General features: G+C 37.9%; 1 protein-coding gene across 1 annotated transcript in view; it reads left to right on the forward strand.

Moving 5' to 3' along the window:
• ANTXR1 (anthrax toxin receptor 1) overlaps window positions 1–19,311 on the forward strand; it is a gene marked incomplete at its 3' end in the record, with an annotated part of 308,898 nt that overhangs the window by 161,615 nt on the left and 127,972 nt on the right. Inside the window, exon 10 of the mRNA XM_006902541.1 lies at window positions 9,277–9,375. Coding sequence (XP_006902603.1) covers window positions 9,277–9,375 — 99 coding nt within the window. The remainder of the gene's footprint in view (window positions 1–9,276; window positions 9,376–19,311) is intronic.

Below are 19,311 nucleotides of genomic sequence, written 5' to 3' on the forward strand. Positions count from 1 at the left end.
TTGATTTCATCTTACCGAGCATCTGGTCTTCAATCACTGGTGTTAAGTGCTACAAATCTATTCTTAAGATGATTTTTAAATTCAGGTGGGATGTATTCAAGATCGTTATTTTGGTTCATGTGGACTTGTTTTTATTTTCTTCAGCTTTAATTTGAACTTGCACATGAGTGACAGTCAGCACCTCACCTAGTTTTGCCTGCTGATATTCAGCTTCTCCAATGATTTCTTCCACAGATGTAGTCAGTCTCATTGCTATGCAGTTCATCTGGTGAAGTTTTTGTGTAAAGTCACCATTTGTGTTTTTTAAAACAGGTATTTGTGATTATTAAATCACTGAACGTAGAAAACTCACTCAATTCTAATTCCAGCCTCTTTTCGGTTACCAAGTTCATACTTTCCAATTACCCTTCCTTCTTCATTGTTTGCAACTTTTGTATTCCAATCACCAGTTATCATGAACACATCTTGACTTCATGTCTATTTTAGACTGCAAAATTTGATAAAAATTTTCACTTTCCTCCTCTTTGACTTTAGCTATTCATGCATATGTTTGAATAATGGTCATATACACAGGGTTTCCTGGTATGTGTACAGATAATATCCTATCTCTCACAATAATGTACTTCAAAATAGGACTTGAAATTATCTTAAGTATGAATGCAACACCAATGATAGTATAACTCCTTAACCAAAGTTCCCTGAATTAATCTGAGAAGATATAAAATCAGTGTGCTCTTTAGAAAATAGAAGGGTGGGGGTTAGGTTTGCTTGATTTGGTCTTGTCATGAGAAAAGACCAATGGCTCAAAAAGGACATCATGTTCACTATTATAGAGGGGTCAGAGAAAATCACAGAAACACTCCATATGATGAGTTGACCCCACAGTTTAACTATGGATTTAAACATATTAATAGTCGTGATGATGGTATCAGACTAGGCATTATTTCTTCTTGTTACACATAAATTCACCATGAACTGAAATTAATAGCACCTATCAACAGTCATGAGCTGTAATAAGTAAATAAAGAGTTACACTCTCCAATATAATTTAATTTATGAATTATACATTTTAAATGTATAAAGTTATATTTTAATAAAGTTCATAAATAAAAAAATAATATTTTAATAAATAAATTTAAAAACTAGATGTATATTATAAATTTATATTTAAATTAAAAATTTTGAGTAAATTTACAGTGTATTCAATCTGTATGCTCAGAAGATTATTTGAAAAGCAGGACTCCATGAAGAAGAATGTGGTCAGGATAATAATAATAACAACAATAACCTTCGTTATGCAGATGACACAACCTTGCTTTCTCAAAGTGAGAGGGACTTTAAGCACTTGGTACAGAAAATTAAAGACTGTAACATTCAATACGGGTTGTATCTTCTCAGTAAAACAAAATTTTTTACTACTGGAATAATAGGCAACATTATGATAGATGGGGAAAAGAATGAAACTGTCAATAACTTCCTATTTCTTGGATCAACTATCAATAAACCTTATTCTAACAATCAGGAGACATATTCCACCAGGAATTTCCACAGTCAGGAACCTCTCCAAATTATCTAGGAACAATGATATCAGTTTGAGGACTGAGGTGCACTTGATTCAGGCTACACAATCTTTTCTGAGAGCTGGAAAATCAGTAAGGATGACAGAAGATGAATTGATACCTTTGAACTATAGTGCTGGAGAAGAGTATTGAAGATCCCAGGAAAATCCAAAAGAACAAACAGGTATGTCTTGGAGGAGGTGTAGCCAGATGATAAAGCTTCTTATCACCTACTTTGGGCATATTGCTTAAGAGAGTGTATTTCTTGGAAAGTGATGTTCTACTTGGGAAGGGAAGGAGAAAGAGAACATTCTCAACCAGGTGGATTGACAGGACTAAATTATTGTGCTTGAGTTTGCATAAAGTAGGGTTGAGATCTATTGTTTATAGGGTATATGACTCAATAGCACCTAACAGCACCACCATAAACAACAGAATAATGTAATCATTGGAAAGCACTTAGTATCAGTCTCTTTACTTTAGTTGTTACATGCCACATAAAATATCTAACTGGAAAGAAAAGTCAACTTGACTCATAAGGTGAAATATGAAAAGCAGCAATTATGCATCCAAGTCTTCCACAAACAAGTACTTGTTGTTACATACAGTGGAGTCATGATCAACTCATACTTGAATGTGCAGCGGGTTGTTAGAGGTAGTGAATTGCATGAGAGACAATTGCCTATCTTTACAAATGTGTCTCAATTTTGTGTACTGTTAATAATGGGTCATCTTTCTTGACAGCATTTTAAAGGGTTTTGTTCCCATTTAAAACAAAACAAGGAGAAGAAAGGGACAGAATAAAATAAGTTTATCAAACTACCAACTTTATTTTTAATCTTGATAGGTTACTAGTATGCCATAAATTCACCCTTTGAGAGGAGTTTTTAATATACTCACAAACTCATACAATGATTAACACTATTTTGTGGACATTTTATCACCCCTTCAAATAAACCTATTTCTGTTGTTGCCTGCCTGCAGTTCCTGGCAAACACTACTTTACTTTTAGTCTCTGGATTTACCTGTTCTGAACAGTTTATTTCTAAATGTTGTCCAAAATAAGTCAGAGCTTCAGAATCCTTGTCTCCAAGGACCCTGGTTTCAACCTCTTCAGAATATTTGTTCCCCTAGCAGTCCATGGTATATTCAATACTCTTCTCCAGGACCACAGCTCAAAGATATCAATTCTCCTTCTGTCTTCCTTACTCATTGTCCAGCTTTCTGACTCATAACAAGTAATTGCGAAGACCATGGCTTGGATCAGGTGCACCTTAGTCTCCAGACTGACATTGTTGCTCTTTGCTACTCTGGTGAGGTCCCTTACAGCAGATTTGCCCAGTGGACTTCATATTTTTATTTCCTGGCTGCTGGTACCAAGAGTGTTGATTATGTAGCCAAACAAACTGAAGCTCTCAGCAATCTCAATCTCTTCACTGACTATCATGATACTGCCAGTTTTCCCAGTGGTGAGAATCTTTGTTTTCTTGATATTGAACTTCAATCCATATTGATGTTTTGCAGCAAATGCCTCAGTTCTTCCTCAGTTTCAGCAAGCAAGGTTGTGTCATCTGCATAACACAGATTGTTGATAAGTCTACCTCCAATACTGCTGCCACATTCTTCCTCTAAGAGTCCCTCCTCCCAGATGGTCTGTTACACATACAGATTGAAAAGATATGGAGATAGGATGCATCCCTGGTGTACACCTTTCCTGATTTTGAACCATGCAATGTTTCCTTGCTCTGTTCTGGTGACTGCCCCCTGTTCTAATGGTAGATTTCGCATAAATGCAATCAAGTGTTCTGGGATTCCCATTCTTCCAGAAATTAGCCACAATTTGTAGTGATCCACACAGTGAAATGCCTTTGCATAGTCAATGGAATACAGGAATCATACAATAAATGGCCTTTTGTGATTTGCTTTCACTTAGCATGATGTTTGTTATTTGCCATTGAGTCAGAACTAACTCATAGTGCACCCTCCAGCAAGTCTTCACAGGCAGTAAATCACACAGCAGGAAACTGTCCATCTTGCTACTGCAGAGCAGCTGGTGAATTTGAATTGTGTGCCTTTGGGTTACCAGGGAAACTGCTTACTACTAGGCCATCAGAACTCCCACATCCTTGTCCTTGTTATGGAGTAACGAGTTGGCTATGACTCATACCAATTCTATGAACAATGACTCTGAAACTTGCCCTATCTTGTACTAGCCTCATTGCTGTTGTAGCATTTATTAATACATCATATTTTATTGTGGTTGAGTTCTATTGCCTCGTGTGGGTATACTTGATTGTTTTCTCATCTATTGATGAACATTGGAGTTCTTTATACTCTTGGGCTATCATGACTAATACTGCTGTAAGTTTTATACATGAATGGGATAAACATGTTTGAAGTTTTATATTTAGCTTTTTGAGAAATTGCTTTTGGAAGAGGAATCCCTATTTTACTTTTCCAGTATTAGTTTTTGAGGGTTCAAATTTCTCTACATCCCTTGATATCTACCATTGTCCTTTTTTCGTTCTAACTGTCCTGGTGAGTGTGAAGTGGTATGTCATCATGGTCTGGCTTTATTTTCTCTAGTGACTTTTTTTTTAAGTGTAATGGAATCGGTTCTGGCTTATGCCAAATCCTAGGTCTAACAAAATTGGGTCTAACACTCCCTGGTTTTGAGCCATCTTCTTAATCGTTGGCTATGTTTTAGCCCATTTTAAAGCCCTTTTGCCAATCTATCTTATTGAGAGTTTTTTACTTTTTCACTGAGCTTTACCAAGAATGATGTCCTTTCCACAGGATTTGGCCTATCCTAATGGCTTGTACTGCTTCTTTCCAAGGAATAGCGTTGCTTAGTCACATGTCCAAAGTATGAAAGACAAAGCTTTGTCAGCCTTGCCTCCAAGGAGCATTCTGAATGTACCCTTTCTAGGACATCTCTGTTCACTTCATAGTGTATGGTAATGTTCAGTACTCTTCTCTAGCACTACAACTCAAATGCATCAGTTCTTCTGTCCTCGTTAACCCATTGTCCAGCTCTCTGATACATAACAACTGTATTAACATACATGTGGACCACCTAAAAAACCTAAAGTATACTTTTTTGGAGGAGGTGGTCTTTTGACTCTTTTTTTTAACAATTTGTTGTGCTGAATTGGTAATGCTTTGGGTAAAAGAGTACAAGACTATTTGTTTTCTATTCAATAATTCATGTATATATATTTTGTTTCATAACATTTATTATAACCCTTGTAATGTATTATACATAGGGTCACTATGAGTTGCAAGCGACTTGATGGCACATAACAACAGCAACCACAGTAATGTATTAACACTCATCCCATCTTCTCCCTGTTTCCTGTTTCCATTTCTCCTTTCTTATCCTCCTCTTTCTTCTGAGGTTCAGGGTTTTTGGGTAGGAGGTTCAGGGTTTTGTGACTAAATGGAGTTAAATTGCTATGCCTGGTTCTCATTTTCTGGCAGATACACAGGATGGCAGTTTGTTACATAACTTGTATGTGCGATGAGCTGAGACTCCCAGTCACGCTGCCAGCTCAGATGTTTGGGTTCTTCTGGAAACCAAATGTATTCAAAACACGGAGACAGTACCAGGCAACATGGGAACCCCTACCTCTGTTCTGTAATGCTTCCTTTTTTTTCCCCCATAGCATTACATTTTTTGGTTTCTGCCATTGCCACATTATGGAATCCTGCTGTTTTTCTTCCTAAATGCCTGGAGCTGTTCCAACATAAATGTGGGCAGCCTCTTTTATAGAGGACTCACCAGCTGAATTGGTAATGCTAAACATGGTGTTAGAAAAATGCTTGGTGTACAGCAGCACCCCCACAGTCTTCACTTTCTCAGCTATTCTGCATGGAAACAAGTAGTCACATTCAACATTTTGAAAGAACAAAAGCTTCCAACAGCAGATTTCTGTATGTCTGGCTCTCAAACAGGAAACAGAAAAATGTTTCTAAAGACTTAATTGTTAAATAAAATACAGTATGTTCTCCCACTTTTTCCAAACATTCTTCTTGGTCGTATAGCCCTTGTGTGTACACTTGCCATGCAGAAGTAACTTGTGGTAGCTGTGAAGCTGAACACTGTGACACTGATGTGTCAAATGCAATAATGGTTACCCATGGTGGACAGTGTTTGGTGGAGTTTCCCAATTAAAACAAGCTTGTAAGCAGGAGTGGCATTCACTTTCTTAATAGCTTGCCTCTGGAAACCTTATGAACCTGGAGAAAGGATAAAAGTCACACAAGTGTTGAGGACTTTCATTCATAGGGTTGGTATGAATCGCCTATGATTGACGGCACTTAACAACAATATATTCTCCCGCAGTTTGGTGTTTAATACAATGCTAGTTGAATTGAGTTATATGTCAGAGAAGGATCCAAAAATAAATAGGAATTCCATCCCGCTAAACCTCTAAACCTCTCTCTCTCTCTCTCTCTCACACACACACACACACACATTTGCAAATCTATTCAGCAGCATGAGGCTCCATTTGTATAGACTAGAACTGAGCTCTGTAGGGGTTTCAAGGCAGCCAGGAAATCAAAAGATGAAATGCATTGGGAAAGTCTGGTGTCAGGGACCTCTCCAGAGTAATTAAGAGCAACGATGTCAGTCTGGAGACTAAGATGTGCCTTATCCAGGCCATTGTCTTTGCAATTACATGCTATGCATCAGAAAGTTGGACAATGACTAAAGATGATAGAAAGAGAATTGATGCTTTTGAACTATGGTGCTTGAGAATAGTATTGAATATACCATGGACTGCTAAGAGAACAAACAGGTTCAACCTGGAGAGAGTGAAACCAGGTTGCTCCTTGGAGGCAAGGATTCTGAAGCTTTGTCTGGCAAAGTATAACATACTTTGGGCATGTTGTAAGGAGAAACCAATCCTTGGAGAGGGACATTATGCTTGGGAGGGTGGAGGGAAAGCACAGGAGGGAAAGACCCTTATTGAGATGGATTGACTCAGTGACTGGAATAATGGGAGTAGGTGTGTTAGAGTGATTAAGGTTGGCTCGGGATAGAGCAGTGTTTAGAGCTGTTTTACATAGGATCGCTATGAGTTGCAAGTGACTCGGCACATGAAAACAACCACAACATGATGATTTAAAGTCATGATGCTATTTCTTCTGAGAAATGCCTCTTGCATATGTTTGAACTACTAATCTTTCAGTTGTTAGTTAAGTACTTTAACCATTGCACTTCCCAGAGTTTATATGCGTATGTAAATCCTTTGTAATTCATAGGAATTATGTTTCTATATGTTTATAACTTTAATGAATACAGATATAAGCTATGGCATTTGAACATTTGACTAGGTGTCAAAAGGTTTGCTGTTCCCTAGTCTTAGGATCATGGGCAAATAATTTGAAATGGTAGCAACTGCCTTATTGAGCTGTCTTAACATTTTATTTTAAGTTGTACTCTTTGTACAACTCAGTTCTTTGATTTATATGTCTTTTTCTTACTTCCGTCTAGATCAGTTTCATGTAGATATAAATTGGGCAAAACTCCCTAATATATAAAAAAGCAGAATAAATTTTTTAAGAAATCACAACAACAACATCCTCTAACTTACTCATATGTCACAAGAGAATGAGTATCCCTTCAACATTATGGTTAAGAACCTGGTGAAGGGCTTGACATCTTTCTGTTCTGCATTTGACAACCACTATCTATGTGATAGTAAACAAATTTCTTAATATCACTGAAATTAGTTTTCTCATTTACACTTCCCAAATTACAGGTTAAAATCCACTTTCACAAACAGTGTGTTTCCCCCCCTCTGCCTTTTAGTCTTTTATCATTTATGCATCATCCCAAACCCCAACTATTGTTGGCTGTGGTAAAGGAAGGAGAATGAAGTGTTGCTTGTTACCATCAAACATAAATAAAGGATTTTTAAATGTGCCCCTCATTAATGATTTTTTTCCTTGGTCAGGCTATTAAAATTATATTTTTTATAATGGCTTAATTCTTATATATTAATCACTCAAATAGCTAACTAATTAATTAGTCATTCATTGTTGTTGCTGTTGTTAAGTGTCATTTAATCTAGCACTACTCATAATGACGCTATGAACAAAAGATCTGAACCTTGTTTTATCCTGGGCCATCCTCATACTTCCTGTTCCTGACATGCAGGAGCCCATTGCAGCAGTCTCTTTTTCAATCAGTCGACCTGGCTGGTTGAGGTTCTTCCTTTCCTTCACTGATCCTCCACTTTTCCTCTCATGTCCTTCTCCAAGGAGTAGCTCCTCCTAGCAACATGTCCGAAGTATATCAGGAGAAGCTTTATCATTCTTACCTCCAAAGGGACTCAGGCTGTACCATCTCCAAGACATATTATGTTTGTTATCTTGACTGTCCATGGGATGTTCAGTTTTCTTGTCCAATACCACAGCTCAAAAGCAATAATTCTTTTTCTGCCATCCTTATTCTTATCCAGCTCTTGGATACATAGCTAGTAATCAGAATGTCTATGGCTTGAATCATATTCACCTTAGTCCTTAAGCTTACATCAGTACTCCTCAGTAATTTGGAAACATTCCTAACTGTGAATTTTTCCATTACAATGTGTCTCCTTACTTCCCAAATGCTCTTACCAACAGTGTTAATTGTGGATCCAAGCAAGATGAAGCTGTTGTTGACAGTCTCAGTTAAATATTAATTATTATTATAAAGTATAATTAATATACAGTGCTAGAGATTTCAAAATATTCTCTGCTTTACTGAGAAAGAAATTAATTTTATGTTCTAAGACCATTGTCAGCTCAAATAGGTAACCTTATACAGTGGGCTGCCAGTAAATAAAATGGATTTGTTTACCAACTATGAGTGTTCTCAACAATGACAGGCGTTTCACTACACTTAGCTTAAAGAAGTTTGTTTGGTTTGGTTTTTGGTTTTGTGTATTGTTGTTTTTTTCCAATTGGGGAAAAGAAAGAAGAACAGCCTAAACCAGTACATTTTACATTGTTTGTTGTTGTTGTTCTTAAATGCCATTGAGTCATATACTATCCATTGTGACCCTGTGAACAACAGATCTGTACCCTGGCCTATCCTGTGCCATCCTCACACTTGCTGACAACTCTCAAGCCCATTGGAGCAGTCTCTGTGTTAATCCATCTGGTTGAGGGCCTTCCTTTCCTTCACTGACTCTCCACCTTTCCAAGTCTAATACCCCTACCATGTCATGCTTTTTTTTTTTAACTTTGGGAAATAGTTTATAAAGAACTTTGGGTACTGCTAAATCTGAAGAAACCCTTTAAGAGGAGGGCAATATGTAAGAGAGGAAAAAAGAGGATTTTATTTGATTTAGGAGATGAGAGCTACTCCCCTGATTCCCTCTAGTTGCAAATATTGCTGTTTTAAAAGCTCCTGCACTTTAAAGATACATAAGATCTGAATGGGCAGAAAGGAGAGAGGAAGTCATTCTAAGTAGAAAGAGTAGTAGGAACAAGATAGGAAGGAAAGAAGAAATATGCCATTCGCATGAACTCCTCGTGAGAATGAGTTGGTAAGTCGGAAAAGTCACTCATATTGTTACTTTTTCTTTCCAGCCTAAATTGATGTCTGAATATTTGATGTCTGATGGAATACCAGAGGCTCCAAATCAAAGCAGATAGAAAATAAAGATAAATGAACTACATTCAGACAACTAGGCTTAATTAACTATTATGATCTTAATTTCAGAGTCATTTCAAGTCGTCGTGAGAGGAAATGGCTTTCGACATGCCCGCAACGTGGACCGGGTCCTTTGCAGCTTCAGGATCAATGAATCAGTTACACTCAGTAAGTCTTGCCTAGTTTGGGGTTTATGCTTCAGTGAAGGGCTTTATCAGCACCCTCTTCCAGGAAAACCACATGTAAGTTTAAACGACAGGGTCTTCCTTGCTGAGAAGATCTCCTTTGAGGACACAGCTAGCTCTGTTGGGACCTTTGTTTCAATTAGAAAAATTATTTCTCTGGGAAAACACAGCCTCGCAGGTGCCCAACTTTGTGAGGAGCAGAGAAATACTGTTCAGTGCCACCATATTGACATGTTGTTCACAGGACCTGTGAACAACAGATCTGAACCTTTTACTATCCTGCACCATCCTCACAATACCAGACTTAGTCAAGCCCATGTGCAGTAACTGTGACAATCTTTCTCATTGAAGACATTCCTCCTTTTTTTATCTTCCCCAGCTTGATATCTTTTTCCAAGGACTGTGCTCCTCTGACAACATGTCCAAAGTATGTTTGAAAAATGTTCAGCATCTTTGTCTCTAATGGGAAACCTGGATGCGCTTCCTCAAAGACAGACTTATTTGTTCTTTTGGCAGTTCAGGGTATATTCAATACTCTTCATCAATACCATGATTCAAAGGCATCAACTTTTCTTCAGTCTTCTTTATTCATTGTCCAGTTTTCAGATGTATAGGAAACAATTGAAAATGCCATGGCTTGAATAATGTGTACTTTAGTCTTTAAACTGGTGCCGTTGCTCATTAGCACTTTGGAGAGATCATTGATAGCAGATTTTCCCAGTGCAATAATTCTCATTTCTTGACTACAGCTACTGTGATTGTGGTGGATCCAAGCCAAGAGTAAATCATAAATAACTTCAGTATTTTCTACATATGATGCTGTCTATTGGTATCATGGTGAGAATTTTTGTTTTCTGGATGCTGAGATATAATCCATATTAAAAGCTCTAGTCTTTGGATTTCTGCAAAAAGTGCTTCACATCTTCACATTCTGCAGGCAAGATTATGTAATCTGCATAGCATAGGTTATTGATGACTCTTTCTCCAGTCTTGATGCCACATTCTTCTTCATACAGTCCAGCTTCTCAAATTATTTTCCCAGTATAGAGATTGACTATGTATGGAGAAAGAATATAACCCAGATGCCTATCATTCCTGATTTTAAACCATAATATTCCTTAATTCTGTTTCCACAACTTTAACTGCTTTTTGTTCAGTGTACAGGTATCTTATGAACACAAGTGTCTTGGAATCCCCATTTGTGTCAATATTATCCACAATTTGTAATGATTCACACAGTCAAATGCCTTTGCATCGTCGGCAGAGCACAAATGAAATATCTTTCTGGTATTTTCTGCTGTCATTCAAGATCCCCCTGACATTAGCAAGCTATAACTATTTCCACAACCTCTTCTAATTCCAGCATTCTGGCAGCTACTTTTTATTTATCTTCAGCAAGATTACACTTGCATGTGATATTACTTGGTAATTTCTACATTGTGGGACTTGAGCAAGTAGCCTGCCCTGTTGCTTGACTATCCAGGGATAGTGATACTTTTTGTTAATTTACACATTATGGGTCTTCAGTGGTCTGCTCTGTTGTATGCCTGTACTGAGACCTGTTACCCGTTTAATCCTCTGAGTTAGTACTCTGAAATCTGAAGTATTTCGTGGGTGAATAAATTCCAGAAGCTACATCAGACAAGCATGAACTCTAAACTTAGCACTTGATAACACCTACATTCTGATTTGCTATTAGAGGTACAATACTAAAGAGTTTGTTGGATTGGAGAATTCATTGATCTAATCAGTGAAGTGATTTTTTGTTATTTTGCTGCACTGAGGTAACTTGCTATAATACTGAAAGATATGCCACTGGTGTGTCAAATGCCACAAGAGGAATCCATGGTGGACAGATTTTAGTAGAGTTTCCAGATTAAGATAAACTATGAAGTAGGATTGACTGTCTACTTTTTTTTTTACTTCTCCTGCAAATTTTTATTTTAATAAAGTAGATCTGCTCATATTTCTACCAAATTCCCATAGCACACATTGTCTCACAGACTGATTTTTTTATTGCCTTTGTTTATAATACCCTTTTCCCATTTTTTTAAAAAAATTCAGATTTTAATGAAAGTTTGTAGCAAACTGGGATTTCCATTTATTCATTGTTGCATATTTTCCTCCCTGTCCCATCCCACCTCCCAGTTTGCTTTCTTCTTTGGAAAAAAAAATACAGGCTTCTAAAAACCCTATGAACATTACAGGAACACAGTTTATAGTATTTGAGGTAGATCCCAGATTGGAAATCAATCAACGTGAAGGAAAAGGATGGCATATATGTTTTAACAATTGTAACGTGAAATGTATACAGCATGAATGTGGGAAAACTAGGAGTTGTGAAAAATTAAATGGAAAATAAGAGCATTGATATTCAAGGCATTAGTGAGGGAAAAGGACTAGATTTCACTACTTTGAATCAGATAATCACATGGGAATTATAAAAAGAAGAAAAATGGTATTGTATTCATAGTAAAAAAAGTCAATTTCAAGTTCTATACTAAAGTACAATTTTGTGAGTCATAGAATACTATCCACATGCATACAATATTATGACTATATAATAATATGACTATTAGCCAACTGTACATTCCTACAGCTAAAGCCAAAAAAGGAAGTACCAGATATTGTACTCTAAAATTTAGCAAATATGCAGTCAAGTTGTGCTAAAGATAATTTGTGACTGGAACACAAAAGTTGGAAACAATGAAGAAGGAATGGTAGTTGGAAAGTACGGACTTAGTGACAGAAATGAGGCTAGGAGTAGAATAATAAAAATTTGCATAAATTTGTAAAATTTGTATAAATCATTATTTATTAGTCATAAATATCTCATTTTAAAAAAACAAAGACAACAACTTTACACAAGGACTTCACCTGGTGAATTTTATAGGAGTCAGTTTGACTGTATCTGTGAAAGGACTCATTGGAGAAGCTCAATATCAGCAGTCAAAACCAGGCCAGGGGCGGACTGTGGAGTAGACCATCAATTACTCTTATGCAAGTTCAAATTGAGGCTAAAGAAAATTAAAACAAGTCCTTTAAAACCAAAATATGACATTGAGTTTATTCTACCTTAATTGAAAAATTCTCTTTAAGGTTTGGAGTATTGAATACCGGTGATTGAAAACCAGATGAGTTGTGGAATGAGATCATGGATATCACTCACGAAGAGAGCAAATGGTTATTGCAAAGAGAGAAGAGACAGGAAAAACCAAAATGGATGTCAGAAGAGACTCTGAAAAATGCACTTGAGCATCATGAAGCCAAATCAAAAGGAAAAGATGCAGAAGTAAAAGAGCTGAACAGAAGATTTCAAAGGGCAACTTAAAAAGACAAAGCAAAATATTGTAAGAGAATGTGCAAAGAGCTGAAATTAGAGAATAGTAAGGGAAGAACTTGCTAGGCAGTTTTCAAACAGAGAACTGAGAAACAGATTTAAGCCTCTACTAACAATATTGAAGGATGCTATGGGAAATAATGGAGATAGAATACAACCCTGACACACTCCCTTCCCAATTCCAAACCACAGTATTCCTCTGGTCCGTTTACACAACAGTCTCCTGGTCCAGGTATAAGTTCATCATGAGCACAATGAAGTGCTCTGAGATTCCCATTCTTCTCAATGTCTGCCAAAACTTGTCATGATCCATACAGTCAAATGTCTTTGCATAGTCAATAAAACACAAACACAAATAAATTTTTCTGGTATTCCTTACTTTCAACCAGGATCCATCTGACATCAGCAATGATATCCCTAGTGCCACAGCCTCTTCTAAAGCCCACTTGAACTTTTGGCAGTTCCCTATCTATGTACTGCTAATTATCTTCAGCATTATTTTACTTGCATGTAGTATCAATGATATTGTTCGATAATTTCCACATTCAGTTGGATCACCCTTCTTGTGAATGGGAACAAATATGGACCTCTTCTAATCCATTGGCCTGACAGCCATCCTCCAGATTTCCTGGCGTAGACTGGTGAGTGCATCCAAAGCTGCATCTGTTAATTGAAACAAGTCAATTGGTATCCCATCGATTCCTGGGGCCTTATTTTTTGTCAATGTCTTCAGTGTAGCTTCCACTTCTCATTCATTACCATTGGCCCCAGTTCATACGGTATTTCCTAAAATTTTTAAGTGTTAATCAATTCTTTCTGATACAGTGACTCTATGTATTCCCTCCGTCTTCTTTTGATATTTTCTGGGTCATTCAATATATTTCAACATTGTGACATAAGGCTTAGTTTTTCAGTTCCTTTAATCTTGAGACATGTAGAGTGAGATCTTTCCTTTTAATTCTCCAATTCCAGCTCTCTGCATATTCCTTTATAATACTTAGCTTTGTACTCTCAAGCTGCCCTTTAAAGTCATCTGTTCAGCTTTTTCACTTTCACATGTTTTTCTTTAGATTTGGCTTTGTGACACTCAATGCAATCTTTAGAGTTTCTTCTGACGTCCATTTTGTTTTGGATTTTTTTTTCTCCTCTGTTTTTGTAATGACCGTTGGCTTTCTTCATGGATGATATCCTTGATATCATCTCACAACTCATCTGGTCCTCTCTCATTGGTGTTCAATGCTTCAAAACTATTCTTAAGTTGATTATGACATTCAGGTGGAATTGAATTAAGAATGTGGCATCAGAATTGGAGGGAGACTCATCAATAATCATTATGCAGATGACACATCCTTGCTTGCTTAAAGTGAGGAGGACTTGAAACACTTGCTGCAAAAGATCAAAGGATACAACCTTCAATATGGATTGCATCAAGTGTTAAGTAAACAAAAATTCTCCCCATTGATGGATAGGCAACATCATGATAGAGAAAAGATTGAAGTTGTCATTGATTTCATCTATTTGGATCCACAATCAACACCCTTAGTACCAGCAGTCAAGAAATCAGGAGACGTATTGCATTGAAAAAGTATGCAGCTAGGGACCTTTCCAAATTACTGAGGGGCGGTGATGTCAGTTTGAGGACTAAAGTGTGTCTGATTCAGGCCATAGTCCTTTTGATCTCTTGCTATGCATCAGAAATCTGGACAATGAATAAAGATGACAGAAAAGTATTGATGTCTTTGGGTTGTAGTACTGGAGAAGAGACCCATTAATATCCCATAGACTGCCAAAAGAACAAACAAAAAAGTCTTGGTGAATATGTAGCTGTAGTGCTCCTTCCACACAAAGATGATAAAGCTTTGTCTCACATACCTTGGGCATGTTAAGAGAGGTTATTTCTTGGAGAGGAACATCATGCTTGGAAATGTGGAGGGTTGATAAAAGAAAGGAAGACCCTCAATGAGGTGGATTGACACAGTGACTACTGCAATGTGCTCTAATGTGTCAGAAAGTGTGAGGATGGCACAGGATAGGACAGGGTTCACATTTGTTGTTCATTGAGTTGCTAGCAGCTATATGATGGATGGAGAAGAAATTGAGGTTGTTGATAACTTCAGCTTGCTTGGCTCCACAGTCAACACTGTTGGCATCAGCAGTTAGTAAATCAAAAGATGAATTGCACTGGGAAATTTTGTTGTTAGGGACTTCTCTAGAGTACTGAAGAGCAACGATGTCAGTCTGGAGACTAAAGTGTGCCATGATCTAGGCAAGTACGTGCTATGCATCCGAGAGCTGAACAGTGGCTAAGGATGATAGAAGAAGGATTGAAATCTTTGATTTGTGCTGCTGGAGAAGAGTGTTCTGCCAGGAGAACAAAAAGACCTGTCCTGGAGAGGGTAAAACAAGGCTGCTTCCTGGAGGCAAGGATTTGGAGACTGTATTTCACATACATTCAGCACTAGGCCAGGAAGGTCCAGTCTTTAGGAGAGGGACATCATACTTGGAAGGGTGGAGGGATATTGCAGGAGAGGAAGACCTAAGATGAGATGGATTGACTCGGTGACTAGAAAAATGGGATTAAGTCTCTAAGAGATGATGAGAATGGCCCAGGACAGGATTAAAAACTAGTGTTCATAGGGTCTCTGTGAATCAGTGTCAGGCAACTTGATGGTACATAACATGGATCGTACTCGGACAGCACCTAATAGCAACGTTGTTGGATTGCATTCTTTTTTATAAAAATGAGAACAAATATGGATCTTTCCAGTCAGTTGGTTGGGTTAACAATCTTCCAAGTTTCTTGGCATAAATTGATGAGCAAATCCAGGGTGCTGTATTTTCTGTTGTTGTTGTTGAAGCACCTCAGCTGTTATTCCATCAATTGCCTGGACCTTATCTTTTCTCAATGCCATTAGTGCAGTTGACCTTCTTCCTTCATTATTATTAGGTCTTAATTATGTACTACTCCCTGAAATGATTCAATATCAATTAATTCTTTTTGGAATAGTGACTAAGCTTGAGCCCTAACTCATTTTCCTAGCCCTATCAACCAGACATAGCACAAATGAATACCTACAGATAACAGGGAATTATTTTCTCACACTTTAAGAGGCTAGAAATCTGAATTAAAGGTGTGTCTTCGGAGGTCAGTCCTTTGCTGTTTCATGTCCTAATAGCTGGCAGTCCTTGAGTTCATGAACTTACGGGTTCAGCTGCCTCTGTCAGGTGGTGTCTCTCTTCTACATGTGTCTCTGTGCCTTTTTGGACTATTTGACAACTCACAAGTAATTAGATTCAGAACCCACCCTTCTCAGATCCTGGAGCCACCCAATCTCTTAGCATGCCCTCCTTAATATAACAGTTTCTGCTTTTCTATTTCCAAAGCAATTCTATTTTTAAACAGAGTCATATTTTATTTACAAAACTCATTACTATCAAGCTGTAGAGGATTCATAGTTGACCCTTCTTTGGGCTTCGGAGGCTATAAATCACATAGGAGGAGACTGTCCATCTTTTTCTAGCGTGATTATTAATGTGGATTCAAAGCAGTCTTTGGGTTAGCAGTGCAACTTTCTACAGACACCACTACTAAAGCTCCTTGTTGATAGGCAGAAGGATTAGCATTTTAGTACATATATTGGGAGAACTCAGTGCAATCCATAACAAGTGCCCTCTCCCCCTGGAAAATCCTAAATTAGGTGTTGGAGGCAGCAGGAGGCGTGTTTCATAAGCCACTAACGTCTACACTAAAGTCTTTCTCCAGTCACAGTTACAGCTAATTGATTAGAGTTTGGTGATTCTTCATGGAATTTTGGGGATTCTCAAGGATAAGTGTGAAACATAGGTAATTTAAATTTACTAATTCTTATAAAACCAATATTCAAGCTATTAGATTTATGTGTAGATATTTTCCTGTCATTTTAATGCTAGCTTGCAGTAGCCAAGAAACTCTCATCCTGATGAATACATTATGTGAAGCACAGGCATATTGAAGTTAAACTAAGTGAATTTCTTGTGAAAAGTGAATTATTGTAGCATTGGCAGTCTCAGAAGACATTTGTAACAAGCAAGTTCTTTGTTTGAAAAACTATAGGATTCTTGTAGCTGTCCCGGAGAGATAAGAATGGCTATGGACAGATAACTGTGGTTGTTGCTCACATCTGGCATCCTTCACTCAGATACATATGAAAGTAATAATATAGTCAAAATATACTGCATTGTGCATTGACTTCACAAACACTTTACATCTTTTTTTCATGACAGCCTATGAAAGGCAGAAAGACTAAAAAAGTATATTCATAATTCATTCTGCTAAGATCAGAAGCAGACCAGTTATAAGAAGTACAGAGTTGACATTGTCCCAAATGTCTTGATTTGCTGTATTATTTCATCATTTCCAACAGCAATGGTCTCTCCTTCCTTCAGTTCCTTCACTCCTCTATACCCCTTAAGTTTGGTGGTTCACTACAAGGTCTCTCAGGGACTCCAAGCCATTATTGGGCTGACTGTAGATGTGCAGGCCAGACTTGCAGAAAATGGTGAAACTTGTAGACTATCACATTCAGTGTGGCTGGAAAGGCAGATGTTCAAAACAAGAGAGTAACCACTGAAGTTCCCTGAGCTTATACAAGCCTATAATAGGATGGGTCTTGTATCCACCCTATTCATATTTCCCTAGTATAACAAATACTTCAGCACAAAGTAAACAGTTAAATATTGGGTAGAAAAAACATTTTGAATGATAAACCTTTCACACGACAGGAGGCTAGAGAGGAAGCACTCATTTACTATCTAGTATTTACCCAGCAGGCCATCTACCATTCTACCGTGGACTTGGGCCATCTACTCTGGTCTTACACTAATACTAATCACTTTATGATGTAGGTCTTAACCTTATTTAACTGAAGAAGAATTGAGAAGCATGCCTTTTTTCCTCCTCATTGGCATATTAAAACCTACTTGAATTATTTAAACAGATAATTAGCAGCTTCTTAAAAAATGTCTGGAATTCCTAGCCTTGGATTAATTCTAAACATTTGAAACATTAAGTTAGTTTTCTTAATGCTTGAAAATACAGTAGGAATATAAATAATAAAGATATCTTTGTTAAATTGTCCCTGAGTAGTCAAAATATGGGGATCTCAGTTATCACACTTACTTGGCTGCTAAACAAAAGACTGGAAGTTCTAGTCTTACTCTCTTCTTCTTACTCAAAGAAAAGCCTGGTGATCTACTTCCTAAAAATTGTTGTTGTTGTTGTTATGTGCCATCGAGTAGCTCACGACTCATAACGACCCTATGTACAACAGCTCTAAGCTCTGCTCTGTTCTGGGCCAATCTCATTGCCTCCGACACACTCATTCCAATTGCCCCAGTCACTGAATCAATCCATATCCCAGAGGGCCTTCCCCTCCTGCACCTGCCCTCCACCCTCCCAAGCATGATGTCCCACTCCAAAGACCGGTCTCTCCTTACAACATGACCAAAGTATGTCAGACGAAGCCTCAGAATCCTTGCCTCCAAGGAGCAGCCCGGTTTAACCCTCTTCAGGAGGAATCTGTTTGTTCTCTTAGCACTCCTTGGCACCTTCAGCACTCTTCTCCGACACAAAAGCTCAAAAGCATCAATTCTCCTTCTATCCTCATTGGTCATTGTCCAGCTCTCTGATGCATAACAAGTGATTGCAAAGACCATGGCCTGTACCAGACGCACCTTTGTCTCCAAAGACACACTGTTGCTCTTGAGTCCTTTAGAGAGGTCCCTAACAGCAGACTTTCCCATGGCAATACGTCTTTTAATTTCCTGGCTGCTGGTGCAAAGAGTGTTGATTGCGGAGCCAAGCAAACTAAAGCTGTGAACAATCTCAATCTCTTCACCGTTCATCCTGATGCTGCCAGTTGGTCCCGTGGTGAGAATCTTTGTCTTGACATTGAGCCTCAATCCATATTGAATCATTGTACTGAAAGGAATTGGCAGACACAGAAAATTTAATGAAGCAACATATGAGCAAGAGCCTATGATGATGAAGAAATAAGTTCAAGCTGCTTTGAAAGAAATAGCAAAACATAAGGCCTCAGGAATAGATGGTGTACCAATTGACATATTTCAGCTAACAGATGCTGCCCTGGACGTGCTCACCAAGTTGTGTCAAGAAATCTGGAGAATAACCCCTTGGCCGACTGACTGGAAGAGAACTATATTTGTTCGCATTCCAAAGAAAGGTGACCCAACAGAGTGTGGAAACTACAGGACAGTGTCATTGATTTCACATGCAAGCAAGATTCTGCTGAGGATTATCCAAAGACGACTGGAACAGCATATCAGCAGAGAACTACCAGAAGTCCAGGCTGGGTTTAGAAGGGGTCGTGGTACTAGGGATATTGTAGCTAATGTTAGATGTATCTTGGCAGAAAGCAGGGAGTACCAGAGGAATGTCTATCTGTGCTTCATTGATTATGCAAAGGCATTTGACTGTGTGAATCATAACAAACTGTGGCTGACTCTGAGAAGAATGGGAATCCCAGAACACTTGATCATGCTAATGCGAAACTTATACTTGAACCAAGAGGCAGTTGTCAG

Source organism: Elephantulus edwardii, unplaced genomic scaffold, assembly GCF_000299155.1.
Source record: "Elephantulus edwardii isolate Elephantulus edwardi_28Jun2011 unplaced genomic scaffold, EleEdw1.0 scaffold00425, whole genome shotgun sequence".
Taxonomy (NCBI): domain Eukaryota; kingdom Metazoa; phylum Chordata; class Mammalia; order Macroscelidea; family Macroscelididae; genus Elephantulus; species Elephantulus edwardii.